The sequence below is a fragment of the Anopheles arabiensis genome, chromosome 3 (genome assembly GCF_016920715.1).
Source record: "Anopheles arabiensis isolate DONGOLA chromosome 3, AaraD3, whole genome shotgun sequence".
NCBI lineage: Eukaryota > Metazoa > Arthropoda > Insecta > Diptera > Culicidae > Anopheles > Anopheles arabiensis.
Window position 1 is genome coordinate 56,733,201 of NC_053518.1, and position 23,427 is coordinate 56,756,627.

At 36.7% G+C, this 23,427-nt stretch overlaps 1 protein-coding gene across 4 annotated transcripts; it reads left to right on the forward strand.

Annotated features, from left to right (window-relative positions):
• Positions 1-599: 599 nt before the first annotated feature.
• On the forward strand, positions 600-22,873 carry LOC120902989 (neuronal growth regulator 1-like). Of its 4 annotated transcripts, none has more exons than XM_040312136.1 (9): positions 600-694; positions 1,476-1,721; positions 14,074-14,220; positions 14,331-14,701; positions 14,971-15,121; positions 16,158-16,312; positions 18,075-18,221; positions 18,551-19,004; positions 19,582-22,873. In XM_040312136.1, exons 2-9 carry the CDS (start codon positions 1,634-1,636, stop codon positions 19,776-19,778), a joined length of 1,710 nt encoding a protein of 569 aa, XP_040168070.1. In that variant the 5' UTR covers positions 600-694; positions 1,476-1,633; the 3' UTR covers positions 19,779-22,873. The 4 variants fall into 4 exon arrangements, with proteins under 4 accessions (XP_040168070.1, XP_040168066.1, XP_040168068.1 ...); XM_040312132.1 differs by having other exon boundaries at positions 606-722; positions 1,350-1,721; XM_040312134.1 differs by having other exon boundaries at positions 606-722.
• The last annotated feature ends 554 nt before the right edge of the window (positions 22,874-23,427 follow it).

Genomic DNA, 23,427 nt, shown 5'->3' on the forward strand with positions numbered 1-23,427 from the left:
TTCGGTGTATAAAACAGGCTAATTTAGTTTTCAAAAGATTGTATTAATTGTTTATCTTTAAAAAAACTAGTGGTTAAAAAAAATCATAATAATAAATAGATCATGAACAATGTGGGTGTTCGTATTGCATTAAAGCAATAAATAGGTATTGTTCACACAACACGGATCGGACCGTATTGATACAAAAATTGTATTAATGAGCTTATGAAGACATAGGATGTTTAAAATAGTTATATCAAGGAACTTTGACTATAGTCAAAGTATAGTTCATAACAATCTTTTTAAAGTTCCATCTACAGTATCAAAAAAAAAGTTCAACCACATATTTTTTTTATCCATTTTTATCCATAATAATGTCAATAACATCAGTATCATGGCATGTCGTTATTTTATCCTTGAAAATATAACAGATATATCATTTACATTCTAAATTTTCATTACAATACCAACATTTTGATTTATTACAGTCAAATGAAGCCAACAGGCCCAAAGTATTTGTAACAATAAACAAGCACATGCTTCATTCAAAATCACACTGAACACCCCTGTAATTTTCACAGGACAACCATGCACAAACAAGCTTCAGTTTTCCAGTATGACGAGAGCGTTACCGGCTGCCGGTTGTTCAGTCGTGTAGCAGCGCGCAACTATGTGTAGTGAACTTGGAAAACATCAAGATACGCTGAACGACTTTGTACGAAAGCGTGAAATTGCAAAATAAGGTTTATCGGTTTAGTTTTAATTTCCTTTTGGATTATATACCATCCTAATAATTGTGCTGGTGTTATTGAAGATTGTGGCTGTATGGTTTTGTGGAAACTGCTTGTTATACATTAAAACGTTTTAATTTTATGTGAGGGAATAGTTCAAACTACGATCGTTAACAGTGATATTCGAAACCTGGGAGAAATTTGAGACTCCCCAACAACAACCTCAACCTCCCCAACCCACCTCATAAATCTTACCAACACATAGTGGAAACTGTTGCTAGCTAGCACTTTTACTCAATTTAATGATTAACTACTGCAAAGGATTACCAAATCACGGATGCAACAAGGGGTTTGAAGTGTATTATATCTTCATAAAAAAACATGTATTATGTGTGATTGAAAACATCAACTAAGCCGTTTTGTAAGTGGAGCAGTTGCATATGCTGAAATGTGAATATGTAGTTTTAAATTGAGCGAATTGATTGCCACCTTGTGAAAGGATGTGAAACAGAATGTATAACAATTGATATTATAATTGAAAAGATTTATAGAAATCAAAGTGAATATAAAGTCTGACATTTATTACTTAAGTTTTGTGTTAGATCGAGTGTGTAATTTTTCTCCCTTAAAATATTTCAGCATTTAATACAATATCCAAGCAATGAAATTAATCAGACAACAACAAAAGTTTATATTGAATTGTGACAAACTGCCATCTTCAAGTGATATATTTATATTACATTTATTTTAAATGGTCTCTAATAGGATTTGAAAGTGAGAAAGTTTGTACAAAGTTTCTGTGCTAAAATATTGCTGTATTAAAATAAGTTCAAGTGCAATTTAAACAATCCTTCACCCCAAAATCACACCAATTCCGTTACGACCCGAGCAGGTCCAAACAGGAACACAAAATTTGGATTTAAATGGATACCGCTAAAAAAACAGGAAGGAAACATAGCACAATGACATCGGCAATGTTTTTCATTGCTGTGGTGCTGTCTTTAGTTAAAGGTAAGTACATGCACATTATTCCAAATCTGGTTTATGATTCCAACTTTTTCATTAAGCTGGTACCACTCATCTACTTTAATAGGTATAGCATCCGATATTCTACTGATAGATCATTATGCAGAGTGTGCATGTATGATTTTAAGAAGGAAACCTAATGAGTACCGCAGTTTATTTATAAAAGATGCCAAAATTGTCGATTTTTTGTCTTTTGTTTGATAATGTGTTAAACAAATCATTTCCAGATTATAATTTTAGCACAGAATGCGCATGACTAAACGGATAACATTCTTATTCGAATCGAACAGTTTTCTCGTAGCAAGAACTAGTCTATTGTGTTGCGTGGCATAGAAGAAGAAAAATAAAATGAAAATGAAAAATATTAATCAGTACTATAATAAGAAGAAAAATAAGAAGAAAAATAAGACGTATAAGAAAAATAAAATTAAAAAGAACTTAGGCAGACTGATAATTTGCAGTCGTAGGCGCAACCAATACATCATGCACAAGTATAATTACAAAGAAATACATTCTTGGATTTTAAGAAATATTTATATTTTGGTACTGAGATCAATAGTAATAAAACTACTGCTAGGTATTTTGAAAATAAAAAAAAACTTATAAATAAAAATAATTGTTATATTTATCTGTATAAGATACAGATGAGAATTGTTCAAGATAAAGACAAATTAATTGTAATATTAAGGACAAAATTAATTATAGCATGAAATAATCCATCAGTTTTCCCTTTCAAACTGGTTCTTTTAAAAAAAAGCTTTGTAGATCATGTTCTATCAAAATCTTATCCGTTCTTAGCTTTCAATTGCTTTAGAAGAAGCAATTACGAAAGTTTACTCTCAGTAGTACACTACTTGTCGTCAGATCAAAGCACTTGAGGGATAATCGTTTTCCGAAACCCATTAATCATAATTTTATCCGCTGGATTTGGATCTTCTTTTGAATGTCTCAACCGTTCGAAAAGAATGGCTGCACGGATACAAAAATCACAACCTTTTTCTCACTGATTTGCCACGCTATCAATTTTGTCGCTTTGCCATTTTATAACTTTGTGTGCTTTACTCGTCCGAAAACGGTAATCTGTGGTGCTGCGCTACCGTACATGGCATGCCCTTTCGACCATCGAGCGTCGAGTGTTCGCACACCACCTAGCTGCTAGGCTACAGCTTGTGGGATTGAATTCAATAAGCTCTATAAAGAACTTTAAAAAGAACAACATGCTGTTTCTCGCTGTCCTCTTTGAATGACGGTCCTCTGTCAGAAAGGTGGAGGAAAGGTATCGAAATAAAGGGATGGGCGAAATCATTGTGGAAAAAATATACAACTTTTCCGAGCTCGATTTGTACGTGATTCTTTTGAACACACACACATAAACACAAACCGTGCCGGTAAAATTTCGAAAGCTACACTTTCTTATAACGAAACTTATTGATGTTCGCTGTGAAGAGAAGAAAAAAAAATCTCTAGGGATTGTAAAGAAAGGTCCCTTCTGTATAGCAATCAGTGGAAAAGGTGTAACTGATATCAAATTCTTAGCCATCTACAAGCTTGGAAACATGAGATTTTTTGTCCTCAATTCGGTCTTACCCGAGGATACCGATAAAGATAAAACCATGCGACCGATTTGCTGATCTTTCAGATTTGACACGCCACTGAAACTCTCGAATTTCAGCATGCTAACTGTCAAAAAACCGAATCTTGGTTACATTATTTCTATTTTCAGGGGTTTTTTGCTGCTGCATTCACCACCGAACCAAAAATCAATGTAACAAAACCGATACCGTTGTAATGGGAAGCCCAATTGAATTCTGGCCTAAATTTACAATAGTAGCTTTCTAAAACCAAAATCATCACGAAAATGTTATACGAACTTGTTAAAGAACCAGTTAGACCATTCAAGCACGATTTCAAAAATATATGAATTTGAAGAAAACGATGTAGACTGGATGTTTTTTTTATTAATATCTTTTCCTGCTGAGTATTGTCTCACTTTTGTAAACGGCAATATGAATCCTGTGGATCAAACTGCTATAAGAGTTGATTATTATAAAAAGTAGTATTAATAGATAAGAAAGTACTGGAGTTCCGAATAAAATCCAAAACAAAACTTTTTAACTTCAACCAAAATATATGCTATTCTTTCAATCGCTCACAGTGGTACAAAGTTGCCAACTGAAACATATTTGGGTTTTCTTTTCGTTTTGCACTTTGAAATGTGCTTGACAAGGGTAATTGATTCAATTTATATTAATTAACACTTGCTTAAGACTTCTCTGCAGAAGTTAGACATCACATCACCACGCCATTGCAAATTGATGATCCTTTATTATTCCTCTCATCATTCTAGTGGATTTTATATCTTTTTCATACTGTTTGTTGAGATCAGTCAGCACACAACAGCACACAGTAAATGCCCTTACTGTGTCCGTTGACTGTAAATAATGGTTTTGGAATGGTCACATCGGTTTAAGACCAACCTGAGAACCAATTCAGAAATGCTGGACTAATGATACTCAAAATCTTCTTTTAACAAAAAATCGATTATGACAAGTATTGAACCAGTTGCAGCATGTAATATACATAAAAAATCGCAACTTCCCCTTTACAATACTCTTTTCCTGGGAGAGTCAGGCTTTCCGTATTCCCTTTACTTTTTACTTTGACGTGATCGATACAATTTAGAAATCATCATCATCATCATCACTGAATGTTGTCTACCCATTACGGTTCTTCCTTTTCCAAAGGGATTTTTGATTCCCTAGTAAAATTACTCCTTAGGGAGTAGCAAGATGGGTTGTTAGTAAAATAGACCATATAACAAACTGAATAGAGGTCATTTTTATAGCTTTAGCAACCATGTTGGGAACACGAAATTTAGCCAACCCTAGTTTGTAGGCATACCGAAACCAGACACAGGTAATTTATAGCTTCGAGTTTGTGACGCAAACGGTGTTTTGCAGTGTAACCGGCAGCTAAAACTGACCTTATAAACCAGCACCTATGATTTATGTAGTCAAATCAGTATATTTTATTTTATAATTGAAGCGCTTTCGTTTCATACTCCTGTGCACCTTTGGTTATCTATAACCGGTAGGAAAAGGATAAATATTGTTAATACCAACAAGCACAGTGTGAAGGTCTGCAGGAAATGCAATACAAAAAAACACACACATTTTATTGAACTTCGTTCAACAACAAGATTTATCATGTCCACTGAATATAAAAGGGACACACACACATATAGACAAATACACCATCATTGAAAACGAAAATAATCCTATTTATAAGGTTCTTTAGTACAGCTGTGACCACTACATGTGTTCGACATGGTCAACTTTCACGTGAAGAATGGACGCAATTGCAACCATATAAATGGAGTGTGTCGCTTGCGATCTCTAGGGCATACACAAAACGAGCGGGAACATACCCTACCGATGCTTTTTCCTTCGTGATGCTTTTTTTTCACAATCGCATAACAATTTTTCGAGAATGGACACAATTTTTCCTTCATTATTTTGCGGTTAGTAATGGCCGTTTGGAGAATTTCGTAGCATTCAGGTTAGTTTGACCGTTGAATATGAATATTTCAGCAGCAGAATTACATCGTTGTGTATTACGCAATATGTACCAAGGGTTTAATTTAACAAATGATTTAAAAAAGAATATTGGATCAAGCAAACACATTTGATGAGTTTGGAAACAGTAGCTCCCCAAGGTTAAGTTTGTGTGTGTTAGTTCACAGTTAGGATTGTATCTACTTCAAACACACGTGCGATGGGAAATAAAACACCACAAAAACGCTTTGATCAACCCTTTTTTCCCTGAGATTATCTCTGGCGGCATCAATCGCTTATATTGAGTGCACCAGATGTCAGGCAACATTCACGTCGCGGTAGGAAAAGTTTACTAGCGTCAATTAAAATAAATCTACATCCTACCCGGGATGCTTTTATTGCTCAGCCCGTCGCCAATGCGAAACACTAATTAAGACAACCATTCATATCTTCCATGCCGTGTCACTCTCTGTAGCTCTGTGTATGCGGGTGGAAGTGTTTCAACTTTTTCGTTTCAGTTCGATGGCATTGTTCGGCTGGAAATGTTTCATTTTCTTCATTTCAACTCAGAACTCTAGGTATGCATCTGAAGTTTATGAAAGGCTACGGCATTCTTACGACGTCGAAACTTCTTCTTTCCGATGAGCTAGACAGTAATACGTGCTGTTTCGACGTCTCCAATTGAAGCCAGCCATGAGACACTACTATTCATTGATGGGACATAGAAGATTTACGTAAATAAATTTTAATTAGACGCTTACTATCCAGCCCTACTATCCAGCCCAGCAGAGCCAACGAGGCAGCGAAACCATTCAACAAACAGGCATTATCAATTAAAGCCCGCATAAGCATCGATACTCATTATGAGTTGTATAATTTAGTGCTCATTTAATTTAAAACACTGAAATGGACATAAATAATAGCGCCATGTTTTAAAGATTGTGTTATTCTTTTCATTTTAAAGCAAGTTTCATGCTTTAGCATGAAAAAAAATAATTTCATTAATTTTAGCTAAGAGTTATTATACGATTTGATTGCATAATTATTACAACGATGTAGTTGTAGTTTGTAACCAAGCGGTGCGACATAACTAACGAATAGCAATGTGCAAAAAAAAGCACTGGAACATATTACTCGCAGCGCTTTTCGCATTAATTATTTTATTATGTTTCAAACGCAGCTTACAGAACAACATTATGTTCTGCCTGTGTCTCGGAGGAAACGAAACATTACCATGCTACGATTGCCTATTTGGTCACGGTTCAGTGAAGTACCTCTCGCGTTGCCATTAGGATACGAAATGGATACACGTTGTAAATCATTCGCCGGCTGCACGTCCTGCCACTCTTTAATAGCTGCTAGAAGCATTCAGATCGAGGCGTTGTCACGTTGGATTGTTCACTGATAGGTTAAATGTGGAAGTACAAATGAGCCCCTCAGTTCGGCGCGGTTCCATGTGTTTCCTTTGTGAGTCGTTGACCTTTTATTCGTGTTAGCCGCAACAATGCGATACCCAGGGTGCGGATGGTAATTAACCGATATAAACCAATATGTTACCCAATATGCTAGGCGACCATTCTTACCGCAGCTGACTGTGCATTAGGGTAGGATTCAGCCTTAGTTATAGGTGTGTTTCTTCCCCCTGAAACATATTCTCGATGTGAAACAATGATTCATATTGGTAAAAAATTTAGCCGTGCGCTTTTCATTACATTCGGTTCACTGACATATACTTGTGGTTGCTTTTGACCAAACTTACCTGTAAAGAAAAATAAAACATTTACTGTTTTTGAGAGTGTTTACGGTCAACGTGTATTCAGATCGTTAGACAAGATTCATGACGTCTTCCATTTGGCTACGAGGACATGCCGGCTTTGTACAGGTTTTCGAGACTTATTCACTGCCACGCAGCCAAATAGTCAGTCCTTGCTACAGGGGGACGGTCCATATGAGGCTTGAAATCATGACGGACATGTTATTGATTTGTACCAGTTGACAACTGTACCATGGGACCGACCCTACAAGTTGCATGAATTAATCAGTTATTAATGGTATAGTGTATAATATACTCAGCTACTCTGAGCCAATCGACTGTTGATTCGTTAACTTTTACTTCAAAATTGTAACTAAAATTTTAACTCCAGCTTAAATCCAATTCATTTTCAATGCCTTCTTTCTGTTTCAATCAAAGTATGTTTCACATCGCATGTGCCTTTAAAAGTCATTTGTATTAATATTTCCTCTTGCTAGCCGCAATTTACGGAGTCTCTGTTTGCTTACACCGTCTTAATTTCCTCCTGTTCAACTTGTCTAATGGAATCGAGGGGTCTCGTTTGGTGAAAGCGCCACAGCACGCTTCATATTTCCCTATCTGGTTGGGTTTTATTGAAACCGCTAAGTAAGCATCGTCCTACCTTCCGAGCAGTTAACATTGTACCAACTCATCGCCTCAACTGCACTGCTACCCAATGCACACACCGAGAGACTTTGTTCAAACAATCAAGCGATCCCGGATGCGCCGAGAACCCTCGTTTCAAAAGACCGTTTAATAAGACTCCGGGCGAGCCTGGGGCTATTGCATTTACGCTCATCCCTTCAGAAGGATGGAGAAAATGACTACTTGAAATCCGCCTGTCATCTGTCGCCCTTCCGTTAGGGACGGACACCTCTGCTAACACATCCTGCGTTTGAACTTGGGATTCTTTCAACGCATGTTAACGATTTCTCCATGAATCGCATAGCATCCCTGTTTGCCGATGCGAACTTACTCGAATAAATCGCAATTGTTTGTACTAATGATTATTCATAAAATTTTCATAATCCTCCACAACCTTTGCATACAAAAATGCATTGCAAATAGCGAGTCCCTCCACGATTACCATCTGCGGTGGTCGCAATCATACATTTACATTCGTGCTTAATTCCAACTTGTACCAGTATAATTGAAAAATGATTCCAAGAAGCTGAAGTACAACTGAAACTTCATTTGATACAAAATGTTTTAATTTTAATTCATTTGTGTTGTTCCTCCAGAAAAACAGCAGTACGTATGTTAAACGAAACTATCTTTGGCATAAATAATAACAACAAGCGCGAAAGGCAAGTCATTTTGTATACATAGCTAAATTGAAGCTCTCGCAACTTAAGTAATTGAAAACTCAATTCCGTCAAGACTAATTCATCCCTTTTTATTAGATCCATTGCATAATAACTGTCGAATTTGAGCCGCATTTCCTAATAGATATGTCTGAAATTTATTGCCTGATGTGCCTGGATGCATCTTAAGCGGATATTAAGAATGTTCGTCGTTGGTTTGAAATCCCATAATTGGAAATTCATTCCCATGAAATTAAATTCCCGGCTCGAGCCCAGCCACCCCAGCTAACGGTAGAGTTCAAACAGGAGGGTTGACCAAAGGCAGATAAGGGCAGATGGTGAGACTACTACACCTTTTGTAACAGTGCGATCGCCACATACAGAACACCGCGACCAGAAAGGGACACATGGTAGGAAGTGGAAAATTTAATCGAACACGCTTGAGAGTTATTTCACCGAATAATTAAGAACAGTGTTGAAAATCTCACATATCAATTTGCTGATTGTAATATCCCTTTTGTTTGCAGAAATTTTCATTACCACTAAGGCGCTTATAAATGAGTTCCTTTTAGTTAAATATAGATAAAACGCTCTTACATGCCACGATATTTTTTTTATGATACATACGATTCTATCATCTCGGAGTTGTAGTACGACAGAAGTAATAGCAAAACGCCTACCTGATTCGTTAATGGATGTGCCCGCTGTGCTGACAAAACTGTCGAGCTATTGGTGAATTCTCCCCGTAGATAGGCTTTTCTCAGCTTTCAATTAATGGCTTATTTTAAGTAGCGCCCGTAACATTAAAAATAAAAAGGTGAAAACGCTTCCCTCGACGTCATTCGCCAAGTACCGATACCAACCGGCCATTAAATCCCTTCCAATAATAAATCTTTCTCTTATTGGGAGGGACAATCTTTTGAAAGCTTTCGTTGATTTTGTAGATTATATTTGCTAAAGTGAAAAACTGATGGGCCAAGTGGTTATTTATGTTCGAAGGCAAGATAGTAAGAAACGATTTGTGGTTGTAAACGTTTCTTTGAAAACTTTATTTAAAGAAAAAAATTAATGTTACAGAAACCGTCTGGACTTATAACTAGTTAAATCACAAGACCAAGTACAAGTAATAAAAATAACGTTCTTTAAGAGAAAGTGCGATATAAAATATATTAAATAATTGATTTAGTTCAGTTTTGGAATGGCTCCGGAATAAATTAAAAAATAAGTAGTAATATAAAATATACTAAATGACCATCCATTCATACCATGCGTTGTGTTTCATCAGTATCCATTTGTTGTTGCAACAGCATACATTGTATTTGTTTATTTGTTTATTTGTGTGTATTAATTCCGCTTTCCCTAAATTTTTATCATTCCAGTTTTTGTTTACTTTATTACCATTTTAGTTAAGCTTCTCAAAAAGTAAACAGAACTAACATTGATTATCTTTGCCAGCGATAAAGTAAATTAGCATGCATGGTGTGTTCATACTTGCCACCATCACGATTGAGACATCGGTTAGCTCAAACAAACCCTCCACAATAGAGCTTGAATCAAGCATGCACCTGCGTATGCAGTGAAAGCCAGTCTCTTCAACAGTAAATGTGTCTTTAACTGTCTCAGCGTGTCCTCTATACGCCCTTGGCACTTTGCTATCTTTTTATACAAATACTACATACCACACTTTACGACATAATCTAACATTATGGATCCCGCTACCAACAAGAGTAGGATGGAGCTTTTTAAGTGTATTTTATGGGAATGGTCGAAAAAGCTGGTGCCTGCTGCGCGCTAGGACTCATTGACACGTCCTGGATTGTGACGATACGCACAAGGGTAAACAGCTACACCGTTTTCGCCTTTTGATTCAACGAACGGCTATCAGTGTTTTTGCGTGCGATCAATTTGAGCCCTAAAGTTACGGACTTTTCACTTTATCTTAGCATGTGACATTCTTCTTGCTGTTCCAGTTATTAGTGATATTGGTTTATTTAGGTGAAATAATATAAAAATATTGTAAACAGTAGTTTAAAATTCATAAAACTACATAAAACCCGTGTGTCCTATTTTAGTAGTATCGCAAAATTTCTAACATACCAGATATTCATATTACTAGTTTCTATTTCTAGATTCCGCGAATTGATATGATTTTCATAGAAACTAAATCGTTTATTTGCTGCTATTAGTTTTCTACCCTGCTTCACAAAAACAGCTACCCAAATCGTCGATAGATGGCTCAGTGAATGAAGAGGGTTCATTCGCCAAAAATGGTCTGGAAAATAATTTGCATAATTTTTTGAATGATGCGAAACACAGCAACTCAAATTCTGGACATTGCAAATTGTTGTTGGTTTTATGATTGTGATGAAAACGCTATCCTAATAGTAATAGCAAGCTGTTCCAGTTTTTGGGAGGGAATCATATTTAAAATACGCCGTGCACAAGAACGCTTCACAAAAACTAAAGCTCATACAGATGTTTATATTCTCACCAAAATATTCTATAGTGTAAGAACTGATAGCGCTTGGGTTTGTTTCTAGGTGTTTTGGACTATTTATGATCGTTAATCGATTTTCTTTGATTTTCTATTTTTGCCTTTTTTGCAATGAACTTCTTGAAGAAAAGGGAGTAATCTATATTATTATGAAGTGTACTTTAGGCCAGCCTCGTGGTACAGTCGTCAACTCACACGACTTTTATGCCATATCATTTATGATTAAACAAAGATGAATTTTAAAATCGTTTTGTTTTTTTTTTCTGTTTGTAATGGGTTATAGTACTTTTGATATTTTAAAAAAAAATAAACAGTTAACAGCTTTTTTGATACAATATTTATGCTTCAGCTAAAAAAAATCAATCTTTCATGAGAAAATGAAAGCATTGAAATATTCACACACTAAAACACACACACAATAAGTTATTACTTATTATTAGTTATTAAAACAATTACTTGCTCCAAATGTTCGTTTATAAAGTATCGCAAAATGCGTATAATGCTGTACTACTACAAGTTATACACCGAGTTGGTCATACATTACACATGAAGTATATGTAAACTTAGAAAGAAAAAATATAAATTATTTAGAAGAAAAAAGCTTCCACAGATAAAAATTATTCATCATAAGAAAATATCAAATCATTTCGATACTTTCGATCGAATAATTTTGTATTACTTCCATATTTGCTGTCTTTTGTAGAAAACATCTTTGATTTAAAACTATTATAATATTCAGATACTATATGAACTAACTATTGGTAACTATGATTATCATATTTGTTTATTTATTTACTTATGATTCAGTTTATTTAACGACTTTGGCCGTACTTGCAGGACTTTGTCATGTTTTGTAGAGAAAAAAAGTTGTACCCTGAGGTTGATAAGGCATTCCTAAACGAACATTATTGCTCTTTCACATGAAATCATGCAAAGAGAAATGTATCAATTTCCACATAGCATAAAGAATATGTTTCTGATAGACGCGAGTAAAAGTACATCTTGTCATCTATGACATAAAGCTGATGTTCTGAATTTGATTGTTCACTTAAAGTCATTGAGGCACTTTTATGAACGTGAACAGACGTAGTTTCAAATATTATCTACCTTATGTACGTACCATGCACGACCGACGTATGATTGTGCACCAAAACAAATTCCCAACAAGCATTAGCAAGACATGTTCTTCAATTATGCGGTACAGGGAAGCAATCATACTTCGAAAAGAACTATCTCCTGATTATTGGAAAATACATGAACATCGATCTTTGGTATTGAAAAAAGAAAACAAGCAAAGGTAGCACAATACTGCTCACTATAATTGATAATCATATTTTCCATGGTGATTCGCATGATGTGATATGAGCTGCTGGGCTAGTGATGCACGGAAAAAGTAAAGAATCGAAGTAATATGAATGAGGCTCTATGTTTCGAAACATCTTAAATCACCCTTCGAGAGCGATGATTGATGTGTGTGTAAAATACTCGCAAGTATTTTTCAAACCGAACTGCTTACCTGTGATATACGTTTTTTGTAATATTTATTGTTTAATTAGGTGTTGCTGGGGTAATATGCACCCTTGGGGCAAAACGCACCTTTCCTATTTTCGTATGAACCACGAGTTGTAGTCACGTAAAAAGTAGTCAGCAATCAAGAACGAACTAATATATGGCCGTTAATATACAATACAATACAACAGCTCTACATGCACAGAAACAAAAAATGTACACAAAACAAAAACTTCATCCGTTCCGGCAAGTTTCGGTGCATTTGTGCTTGCCGTTTCGCCTAGGGATAAAAGTCCAAAAATCGTTGGTTTTTTTTATACGTAATACATAGAATTACCTTCTTCTTCTTCTTCTATTTGACGTAACGTCCTAACTCGGAACTAACGTCCTAATGCCGGCCTATAAGGCTTTCGAGACTTAATTCATTACCACGCAGCTGGATAGTCAATCCTTGCTGCGGAGGGACGGTCGATTCTAGGCTTGAACCGAAAACAGGCATGGTATTTAGTAACTAGAACGACTAAACCACTAGAGCCCTTTTCAACACGACCAGTCGTTAATTGTTATGAACACTTTTTACTAGAGTTTGCAGTTGTCCTGGTACGCAATAGATTGTTAAGTGGAAAATAAAAGGAACAGAGTGTAGAGCGAGTGAGGGAAAGAGAAAGAATAGAAAGAGATGGAAAATAAAATAATTTAAAAGAAAAGGGAGCGCCGGTCTGGTAGTACAGTCGTCAACTCGTACAACAGGCCTGTCATGGGTTCAAGCCCTGAATGGACCGTGTCTCCAAACGTAGCACTGACTATCCTGTCATGGTAACCAATAAGTCACTGAAAGCCAAAGCCCATTAGGGGTACAGGCAGACCTTGCTTAAACAGTTGTTATGCCGAAGAAGAAGACGAAAAAAAGAGGAAAAAAGCAAAGAGCATTAAAAGTATTAAAAAAGAAAAAAAAACAGAAACATAAAATGAAAAAAGGAAAAAAAAGGTAAATTAAAAAAATAGAGAAAAACGTGAAAAAAAGAAAAAGCAGGATAAATAAGGACAATGAGATTTGTCACTTTTCAGGTTATTGTAACCTTTGCGGAAAGTCCAATCCCATGGACCAGTCGGACACCCGTTGTTCGTCATTCGCCGTCCAGCTCGTCTTCAGTGCCTTGCCGATGGTTTATTCTCCAGATTCCACCTAACTTGAAGAGTAGTGACGATTGTCCTGGCAGCGACTCAAATGGCTTCACAGGTGTTGCGATAGACGCACATCTTCAATGTTGTCAACAGAAGTCACACTATCACACTATGCGTAAAGGGAACTGGACCATAGACCATACGGAGCTTAAATTGATGAAGGGCATGTTTTGAATGCAGTGCGAGTAGATGATTGTACCACGGGTCCCACATTGACACGAATATAGTGTTGATTCGTGTTTTGGATATTTCAATGCAGGTCTTTATAAAAGCTGGTACGTCCATTCTAAGGAAATTTGGCTCTTTCTGAAAATTATTTGGTACAAATAAATATATAATGAGTATAAATAAAAAGTTCGATTTGATAGAGAATTGCAATAAAAGAATCAGAATAATCATAAGTCGCATTATATTTTTGAATTAAGTATGTTACGAATAAATAATAGTAAAACCGAATATACAATCTTTTATTTTAAAACACCCCATCTCTTTTTTGCAGAATCTATGGCTCTACCAAGTGGACACTTTCCAGACAGCAATTTCCTAGAGGAAGATAGATATTCACCAGGATTTCTCACACTAGGACAAAAGTACAGTATAGCGATTGGTTCTACAGTAGTGTTGCCGTGTAAAATTAATGAAACAGGTAAGCAAATATTATCCTTTAATTTTGAAAATCACAAGAAATAATCACACCCAAACTAAACACTCTGAAACACATTAATCTGGTTTGTTCTCCGACGTGTTGTGTTATAGAAAACTCTAGTCAATATGTGCTGGCATGGAAACGCGACATTGCCGTACTAACGGCTGGAAATGTGAAGGTTACCGTTAATCCGAGAATTCGCTTAATGCCAGTGCAAGCGCATACTGATCCACATGGATCGTTGTCAACCGGGTACAACTTAGAAATCCGAGACGTGCGCAATTCGGATGCTGGGGACTACATTTGTCAGATTGGTTCGATGGAACCGAAAGAAATTGTACATACACTTGAAATTTTAGTACCTCCAAAAATAGACTACATTTCACCATCGAACAAAATGGACATTCACAAAGGAGCACCGATACGCATGGAATGTCGAGCATCCGGCAATCCGACTCCAAAAATTGTGTGGTCCAGAAAGGTAAGAACTCTTTTGTTTTTCTCTCTCTCATTAATTTTTATTACCATTGATATTGAAACAAACAACAACTTCTTAATGTAACAAACATAGTAACGATTACGAAGACACAAATAATGTGGCAGACCGCTATGCTTAATTCATTTGTTGAAAAAATAACTATTTTTTGTCAATTAATAACCACAATAAATTAAGTCATTTATAAAGACGAACCTCACGCACGTTTAAAGTGTATTTAAAAGAAAAATTATCTTTCTTCATCTATTTTCTAGAATAACATGATGCCAAATGGAGAGGCAAACAAGACGGGCAACGTACTCGACATACTACATGCTAACCGACACAGCAGTGGTCATTACAAATGTACTGCAGATAATCGTGTCGGTCAACCTGATACCAGAGAGGTTTTCGTAAATGTTTTATGTAGGTATTCAAAACATCAGTTGAAAATTATATATAAACAGTTATGCAAGAATTATATTTCACAATATGAATCAAACGAGTTGTTCTTGCATCAAACTAATTCATTGAACATGCTTTCACTTGTATTTGATAAACGATAGAAACGAGCATAACATGATAAGAATGAAATGAAAAATAACACATCCCAGCACACAACACATACCAAATTCTAGTGAAATTTCCAGTTTTCATTTTAATGTGCTAACTTTCTCATCAGTTCTTTCGTGGAAATTTAGACAGTGCATACAATAGCACCCACACGACACTATTTCAGTGTCGTGTAGTACGAAATGGGAGTACCCAATCACATGCTACGTGCCATTACTTATTCAGAGTATGTCCATTTATCGCCAAAGTCCAGCACGACTGTGGGACGTCATCTGTCGTTTCTGTATCCGATTTCCCTCTTGCATATCAGCTCATCCCAAACTTACCAAGCGACTGGTATGCGGACAACATGAGCCCTTTTGTACGGGATAACAGCATTGCTGGAAAAGTTTACGTGTATCAACGCACCGTATTCCTCGTGTGTGCTGTGAACTGTACGATGCCGGGATGCAAATTCATCTCTCGGAACGAATCTCAATCTCAAAACTTCGTTTCCGGTACCTCATCTACGCAGGGCTTTAGCGCACATGAGTATGTATGCTTGTGAAAATGGTAATGGAGGGAGAGTCACAATTGCAAGTGAAAAGCAAGGCAAAATGCAATTAAAACCAATAGCCGAGCCTAGCTACTGCAGCATAATAGCATCACACTCATTAGACAATTTCAAAATTAAGGACACGGTTTGGTGGCGTACACTTTTTATACGATGCATGGAACAATAGCGTAGCAATCGAGTTTTAGTTTGTTTTTTTTTTTCATTCATTTGCACCCAACAGTTACTGAGCACACGAACGAACAATATATCGCAATCTTTTCCTAACAATGTTGGGCAAAAATGTATTTCTTTCCCATAAGCAAATTTACGATGCCAGATTTATTATCTTTATAGATCCTCCAGAAATTGAAGTGGAACAACCAACTGTGCATAGTGGAATCGGTCACGAGGCTCAGCTGGTGTGTATCGTTCATGGAGAGCCTACGCCAAGTGTGGTCTGGTATCAAGACACTACTCAACTCGGAATAACAGAGCAGTTCTCACAACAGGTGCGTTTCAGCAAGCTACACATGTAGCATTATGGTGTGCGAACATATGATAGTAAGAATAGTTACTGCATCGACAACGCTTGCTTACGAGGAATTTGGGTGCAACGAATGTCATGCAAGTACTGACGGTGATATAATTTTGTATTAGTCTTTGGATCATGGGGGTGGTAAAGTTTAAATACTCAACGTAACTAGGCTCAGTTTGGTTTATCTTCCACGTTAATAGAAATCTTCAAATTGCGACTAAATTGACTTTTGGTTGCACTTTTGTGCATTTGTTGTAGACATTCACTTATAAAGCCAGGAATTAAATACAAATTTGAGGGCACAATTGATCATCCCGTTTAACATTGTGGGAACTGGCAATTTGGCTGAAATTTGATGATTATTGTTGAATTTGTGACTCTCTTTCCTTTTCTTTTTAAAGCAATAATTATTAATAAACACATTTGGCAGCATTTGTTACAAACATCCTATTATACGAAAATACCTTATTGAATATTATCACACACATTTTTAATCACATATTTTTCCCGAAAGACGTACACAGCAATAGGTGAAAATAATGCAAGCAACATATGTCTTCCTTGCTTCGTGGCGTTTTACAACTCTATCATCTAGCGCACATCATTTAAACAAAGCTAAAAAAAACTTTAATAATAATACCCTCCAAACCAACCTCCCATCGTGGCATACCGGATTTCAGTCACTCACAAGAATAATGTCAGTTACCCATGTGTCGCCGGGTAAATTAAAACTTTCAATTTAATTTACTCGTTTGCGAGAAAAGTCATGGTGGCGGCGTGCGGAAAGCAAAAGTTCCAACTCAACGATATCGTAGCACGACTCGCGCGACAAATGAGTGGAGGTTTTATTATAATAATTCATTTTGAAACAGAAATTGAAACCACCACCATTTTCCTGCATGAGCTTACCAGCCAACCGTCTAAAAGGGAGGCAATACACTTCTTGCACAGACGCTCAAGCGTGCTAAGCATAAAGATAGCATGATAGCGCACACACCCTGTCAAGAACGTCATGTTGTTCTATCGCTTCTCATGCTGTGAGATGGCAGTGTTTGCCATCACTCGAAACGTTGCCATACAGTGTAGAAAAGAGGCTCGAGCCCTTTCTCCATTTATTCGTCTTGGGCTCTTACATGATGTGCGAAGGTGGTTTGATATATGAAATGTACGTTGCTCATAAATACTTGGTCCTTAAAAATGATTAAGTGGTTTCCGTATCGGAAAGCGAAATTGAAAAAAAAAAAGATATTTTTTTACAAACCAGCATAGTATAATTATACTTACTTTTATTTAAAGACACACCTCTATCGATCGATTGCACATTATTAGTAACTTAGAATCTAGCGTATCTTTGAAGTCCCAAATTTTCATTACATGTGTCTGATTGCCTGTTTAAGCCAGCGAGTGTCATTCGGATTCAGAATGATATTACAGTAAAATCAATGTGTCTAATGACTGAGAAGGTTTTTACTCTCGTGCAATTGGAATTGCCAGTCCAGTGCAATCACTAGACAGCCCTCAGATCTTACTCGCTTTATAGAATGCCACTACGTAACAGATAAAACGCATAAAACGGAAACGAATCTCAGTGCGGTATTTCGCAATCAGCAAATATGGTGTCACCCATTCGACAAAAATCGCTCACGTTACACTTATTTCTGCAAGCATTGCATGTTTCCTGATTTTTAATCCTACTTCTTCTAATGATTCTCGTACTCTCTATCTTTTGCGCACAGAATCGGGGCAACAAGTACAGTCTCGTTATTCGTAATGTTACATACTCAGATATTGGGAACTACACTTGTCAGGCATCGAACGCTCTTGGCAAAGACCGTGGCACGCTGTCCCTCAGCGGATTGCCAACGCTATGTTACTTTGACTCGGTAAGTACCACACGAAAGGTCGTACGATTTTTTTTTCTATAAACTCGACTAACGAAAACGGCACTCGCTGTAGATTCGTTGCTCCTAAATGATATTAATTTTTTTTAATAGCAGCATTCCCCAATTCCCAGCAACACTTAGGTTTAATTCATTCTTATGTCAGCGCTTGCTACGCGTCTCGCATGACTTAAGACACGGCGCCAGTAAAACCAATCCAATTATTTTGCTTTTCAAACGTAAACATTCTACCTAAATTATGCACAACCTGTCCCAGTTATTGTCTACAGTATAGTCTAGAAATGTTTGGTGAAAAATCATATTTATTGCAGCCAACACTCAGCAGCTATCGAGATCAGTACAACATCTCCTGGACTGTACAAAGCTACTCGCCAATCCGTGAATATCGTCTGTTCTTCCGGCTTGCCTCGAAAAGCATGCATCTTTTGCACCACGAGAACCCCCTTGACAATCACATCTACAGTGATCGACCGGCAACAAACAGCCACCTGTACAGCAGTCCATTCAGCGGCAGCGTCAGTGCCCACGGTGGCGACCAGTGGGAAAACGTTATCATACCGGAGATGAATGATTACGGTGCACCCAATCACTTCTACAATATGGTGCCTCCGTACGCCACGTACCAACCCACTATTCGGCATCGGATGAGCTTTCAGCTGAAGAATCTCAAACCAGCTAGCAACTATGAAGCACGGGTACAGGCGCGGAACGATCATGGTTGGAACAAGCTGTCGAGTATATTTCACTTCTCCACTCGTTCGGAAGGTAAGTCTAGCAGCAGGGTGTGGGGATGGGGAAGGGTAGGTGAGGGGCGGTATGGGTGGCTGAAACTTTTCCGGCAAGAAATTAGTGAATCTCATTATTTCGATTCCTTTTTGGGCTGGTGTGAGGGCACTAGAGAATAAATTTTACCTGTTCATTCAAATCATTGCCAAAAGCAAACGTTTGCCAAACGACGTTAGGAGAAAAAAGTACTTTTATACCTCGTTTGGTGGATTTTTTTTTGTTTTACACGACTTTTTTATGTACTTTCATGGCAATGCTGTCGTTTACATACCTGTTAACTTTACAAGCAAATCGGCATTGCATTTGTTCCATCATGTGAGTTCCATATAGTATGGTCCTTCTGCTCTAAGCGTATGTTTTCGAAGTTATTATTCACTTATAACACGGCGTGGTCGTTGTCAGTAAAACCAACATAATGCAAAAAACACATCCAAGCCATGAAATTACTTCCATTAATTACATGATTTGTTCTCACATTTTGTTTCTACGTTCTTCTTCTAAATCCCCACATGGTTTGGGGTGTTCTTTTTTTTCTTGCACTTTCCCACTTGCTTAGATATGGAACTGGAGCCATCCGCACAACCTGCCGTCCACGGTGCTGGGCTGCTAGATAAGGGACTGCTGAGCAGCAGCGATGCTAGTACGATCACAGGCACTCATTTCCATAAATCATGGACACTTTCCATTTTCATCGTATTAATTACCACACACCTACTGCCGTCGTTGTATCACGCTGCCTTATCGGTGGTATGATTTGCGTATCTTCCACTTTCCATTCCAATGAATCATTGAAAACTCGCTACATGGATTCGCATGTACGCTGAGCATCGTCACTTCCGTTTCGCCGTACTACTACACCGTCGGAGCCACCAAAAATCCACCGAATTTCCTCACCGGGGCACTGTGTGTTATGGAACCGCAGGTATGGAAACATATTATCAACAGCAACCACTAATTTATGGGCAACAGAATATTCAAGCATGCAATCGACGATACTCAATTTCAATTTGCCATTAATCTAGTAAATTAAGTTCAGTTCATACACAGCACGTACTCCCAGACCTTATCATGAGTTATGGACAAATGAGACAGTTGTTTCGATTACGATGTCAACAAAATTGCATACTAAGAAGTTTAAGGCACAACCATTTGGTGCTCTTACAATAATGTTTCATATATTTCGGAACAGAATGAGCGCCGCCATTATGTTCGCTGTTTTTTTTGTTGGTTTATTTGATCATTGTTCCACTGCCGTGTTTATCGATACAATCACCATCAAACATAGATGCTTACTTCAATTGACAAGGAATTTTTATATTTCTAAAATGAAACACAATAGATTTTCATATGCAGCTAGGTAAATGATGTAGATAATTACTTTTGCCATGAAAATAACTACCCAATATTTTGACTAAAGCTTAGTTTAAGGACATAAAGAAACGAACAACGCTCTAGCTGAAGCCACAAAAATTAATTACAACAAATGGCAATAGTATGGAAGTGCTTGACATGGTTAGTGTAATATATTAAATGCATTTACAATAAGGGTCACTACGAAACTGTGCGGCTAGAGAAAATGGGAAAATATACGAACGCGATACCAAAGAGTTAACGTTCCAGCTTATAACAATCTTCCCTCAAATCTTGTAAGTGTATTAAACAGAATTGATCCTAAAGTATTTTATGCTCGTCAGCTTGATAATGTACATTTATCATTCGTCACATCACTTCCATTACACGCTAGAACCACTGTCTTTACCAATCATGAAAACAAACTTTAATGATGTTACATATACCATTGGAAACACAGATACTTTCAAAGACGTGTAGTTAGCCGACCTCGTCATACCAATGTGCGACGTAACAACATACCCTTTTTGTGGGTTCAAATCAGGAAAGGAAACCGAATACTGATATTCCTGACCACTGACCACCCTGTTATCAGAAGGTAAGCACATATGGCTAAGATCAGGCCTAGATCAAAGACGGTTGTTGCACCAAACACAAGATACAGAAATACAATTGACATAATCATTTTATTATCCTGAAATAATCCAGCTAGAAGATAGAACTTCATATACAAAAACTCAAACCTTCAGAAACATGTGTAAATAGAGCTTTTTGCAACGTATATTCCTTCCATGTTACAGTTGCAATCAAGGTAACTGCACTGAAACTGTCAGCCCAAACACAAGATTCTACAATCTTTACAGCAACTGAAAATAACCGACTATTGCATCATCATACGCACAAAAGACGATATGTGAGATAGCAATTTCGTTCTCATGTAAAAATAATTTATGTTATGGGACCACTAAGGAGAGATCAATTACAGCTATCACAAAGGATAGGTAAAGCTATGCAACAAAATAAGAGCGAACAAAAGCAAAACAAATCAAAACCATGTTAACATTCCAGCAAAAATAATGCATATTTACTCTAACAAAGAAAATAATGAAACAAAAATCTGATAAACAATTTTGAGAACATTGCTGTATTTATTTTATTATGTTTTAGATTCAAACAATAAAGACGCAAAGATAGCATTGACACAGAATAAAATACAACTCGCCTAAGTAGTATGTTAGCAAATATTCCTTTTGATTTGTGTTTGACTGCAACTTTTCAAGATTTGAGCTTATACATATTTAATTACCAAACATATTGCCGAACAAAAATTTGAAAAACATGCAGTTTTTTCTAACCAGAAAAACAAAAAACTTCCATTAAACTTTGTTTTTCAAGCTGTGTGCCTGGCGTATGCTATACAGTACGTTTTGAAGAATTTATTCAACTCTTATGAGAGTTGCATACTACATAGCTTAACATCACGCCCCAATCTGGAGTAGATTATAACTTGGGTCAAGCCGCAGAACCCAGCATTTTACTGTTCAACAACGATTCGCTACCGGATTTCCAGAATCAACCACTTAACGGCAGTGCAGAAAATTCCTCTCAAGTCAAGCTTGTTTTCATCCTGTATACTTAATGATTGACGAGATGTATATTAAACGACGTCTGAAGTAAAACTTTTTGAAAGCGTGCTTTACACGTTTCATGCTATAATCATTCAAACAATATAACCCCAGCAGAACATTTTTACCCGTTTGTGTATACACCACTTTGCTGACATACCGCGAAACTCACCTGACTGCGACGAACGAAAGCTCTTTGTCGAGTTGTTTTTGAACATTATCATAGATGAAAACGGTAGACTTATGCGCTTGCACAAGCCGAGCGGCTTCTCCAAATATGAGACGTGCCATATCATTTTGAACACAAGCCAAAAGCATCGTAAGGGTAGTTGTGTGAACATAAACGATTGCACAAATTGTGTAAAAGGCACTGTAAAAATCTTCTAGTTTTATAGTAATATAAACGTTATCTGTATGTGTGCATGTACAATTGCATGCATACAAAGCACCGATTGCGCAAAGGAGAAAAATCTTAATTTTATCCCATTACATTTGCTGCATGGATTCATTTCAACCAAAATTATGAAATTTCGAAAAAGCTAGAAATTATCATATCTAAAAAAATCAGACCTAAAATAAAAAAGACAAAAGATCTGGGGTAAGCACAATGTTAACATAGAAAATGATTAAAGATGAAACTATTATTTATTTCATCATTATCGGATGAACAAAACCTTAGTAATAGAATCATTCACGGACGAGCTATGTAAAACCACAAACGTTATGTGTCCCAAACAGTACAACAACGAATAATTGTACTGATTGTGAAAGTGTAGTTATACAAAAGAAGCATCCAATTGATCCAAAGGTACGATATACAATACAGTAACAACGAAAAAAAACTGAAATACAGTTCAATGAAATGAATCGAAATATTGAACTTTTTATGTTTATTAATCGAAAGATTACTGGGTAAGATATTTACATTTTTTTAAATTAGATTTATACGTTTTAAAATCAACAAAAAAAGTTCAACGCCAACAGCATCAATATAGGTAAGTGCTAAAAAAGTATTAAAATTATTTATAGTTTTGAAATTATAGGAACGTTTCAGCTAGCTTAAAAATGTGTTGAAAATGTTTCAAATTTGAAAGTATTCGGATGTAAAACATATTCCATTGGGGTGGTCCCGTGTTGCAGTCGTCAACACGAACGACTCAATAACATGCCCGTCATGGGTTCAATCCTAGAATGGACCGTCCCTCCGTAGCAAGGATTGACTATCCGGCTGCGTGGTAATGAATTAAGTCTCGAAAGCCTGTATAGGCCGGCATGTCAGCGTAGGACTAGGACGTTACGCCAAATAGAAGAACATATTCCATTAACTACACTATGTTTTTACTATGTGGTTACTATGTATACAGTTATTCCCCGATATACGCCATACTCGATACGCGCGATTTTCTAGATTTTACAGTTTTTCGAAC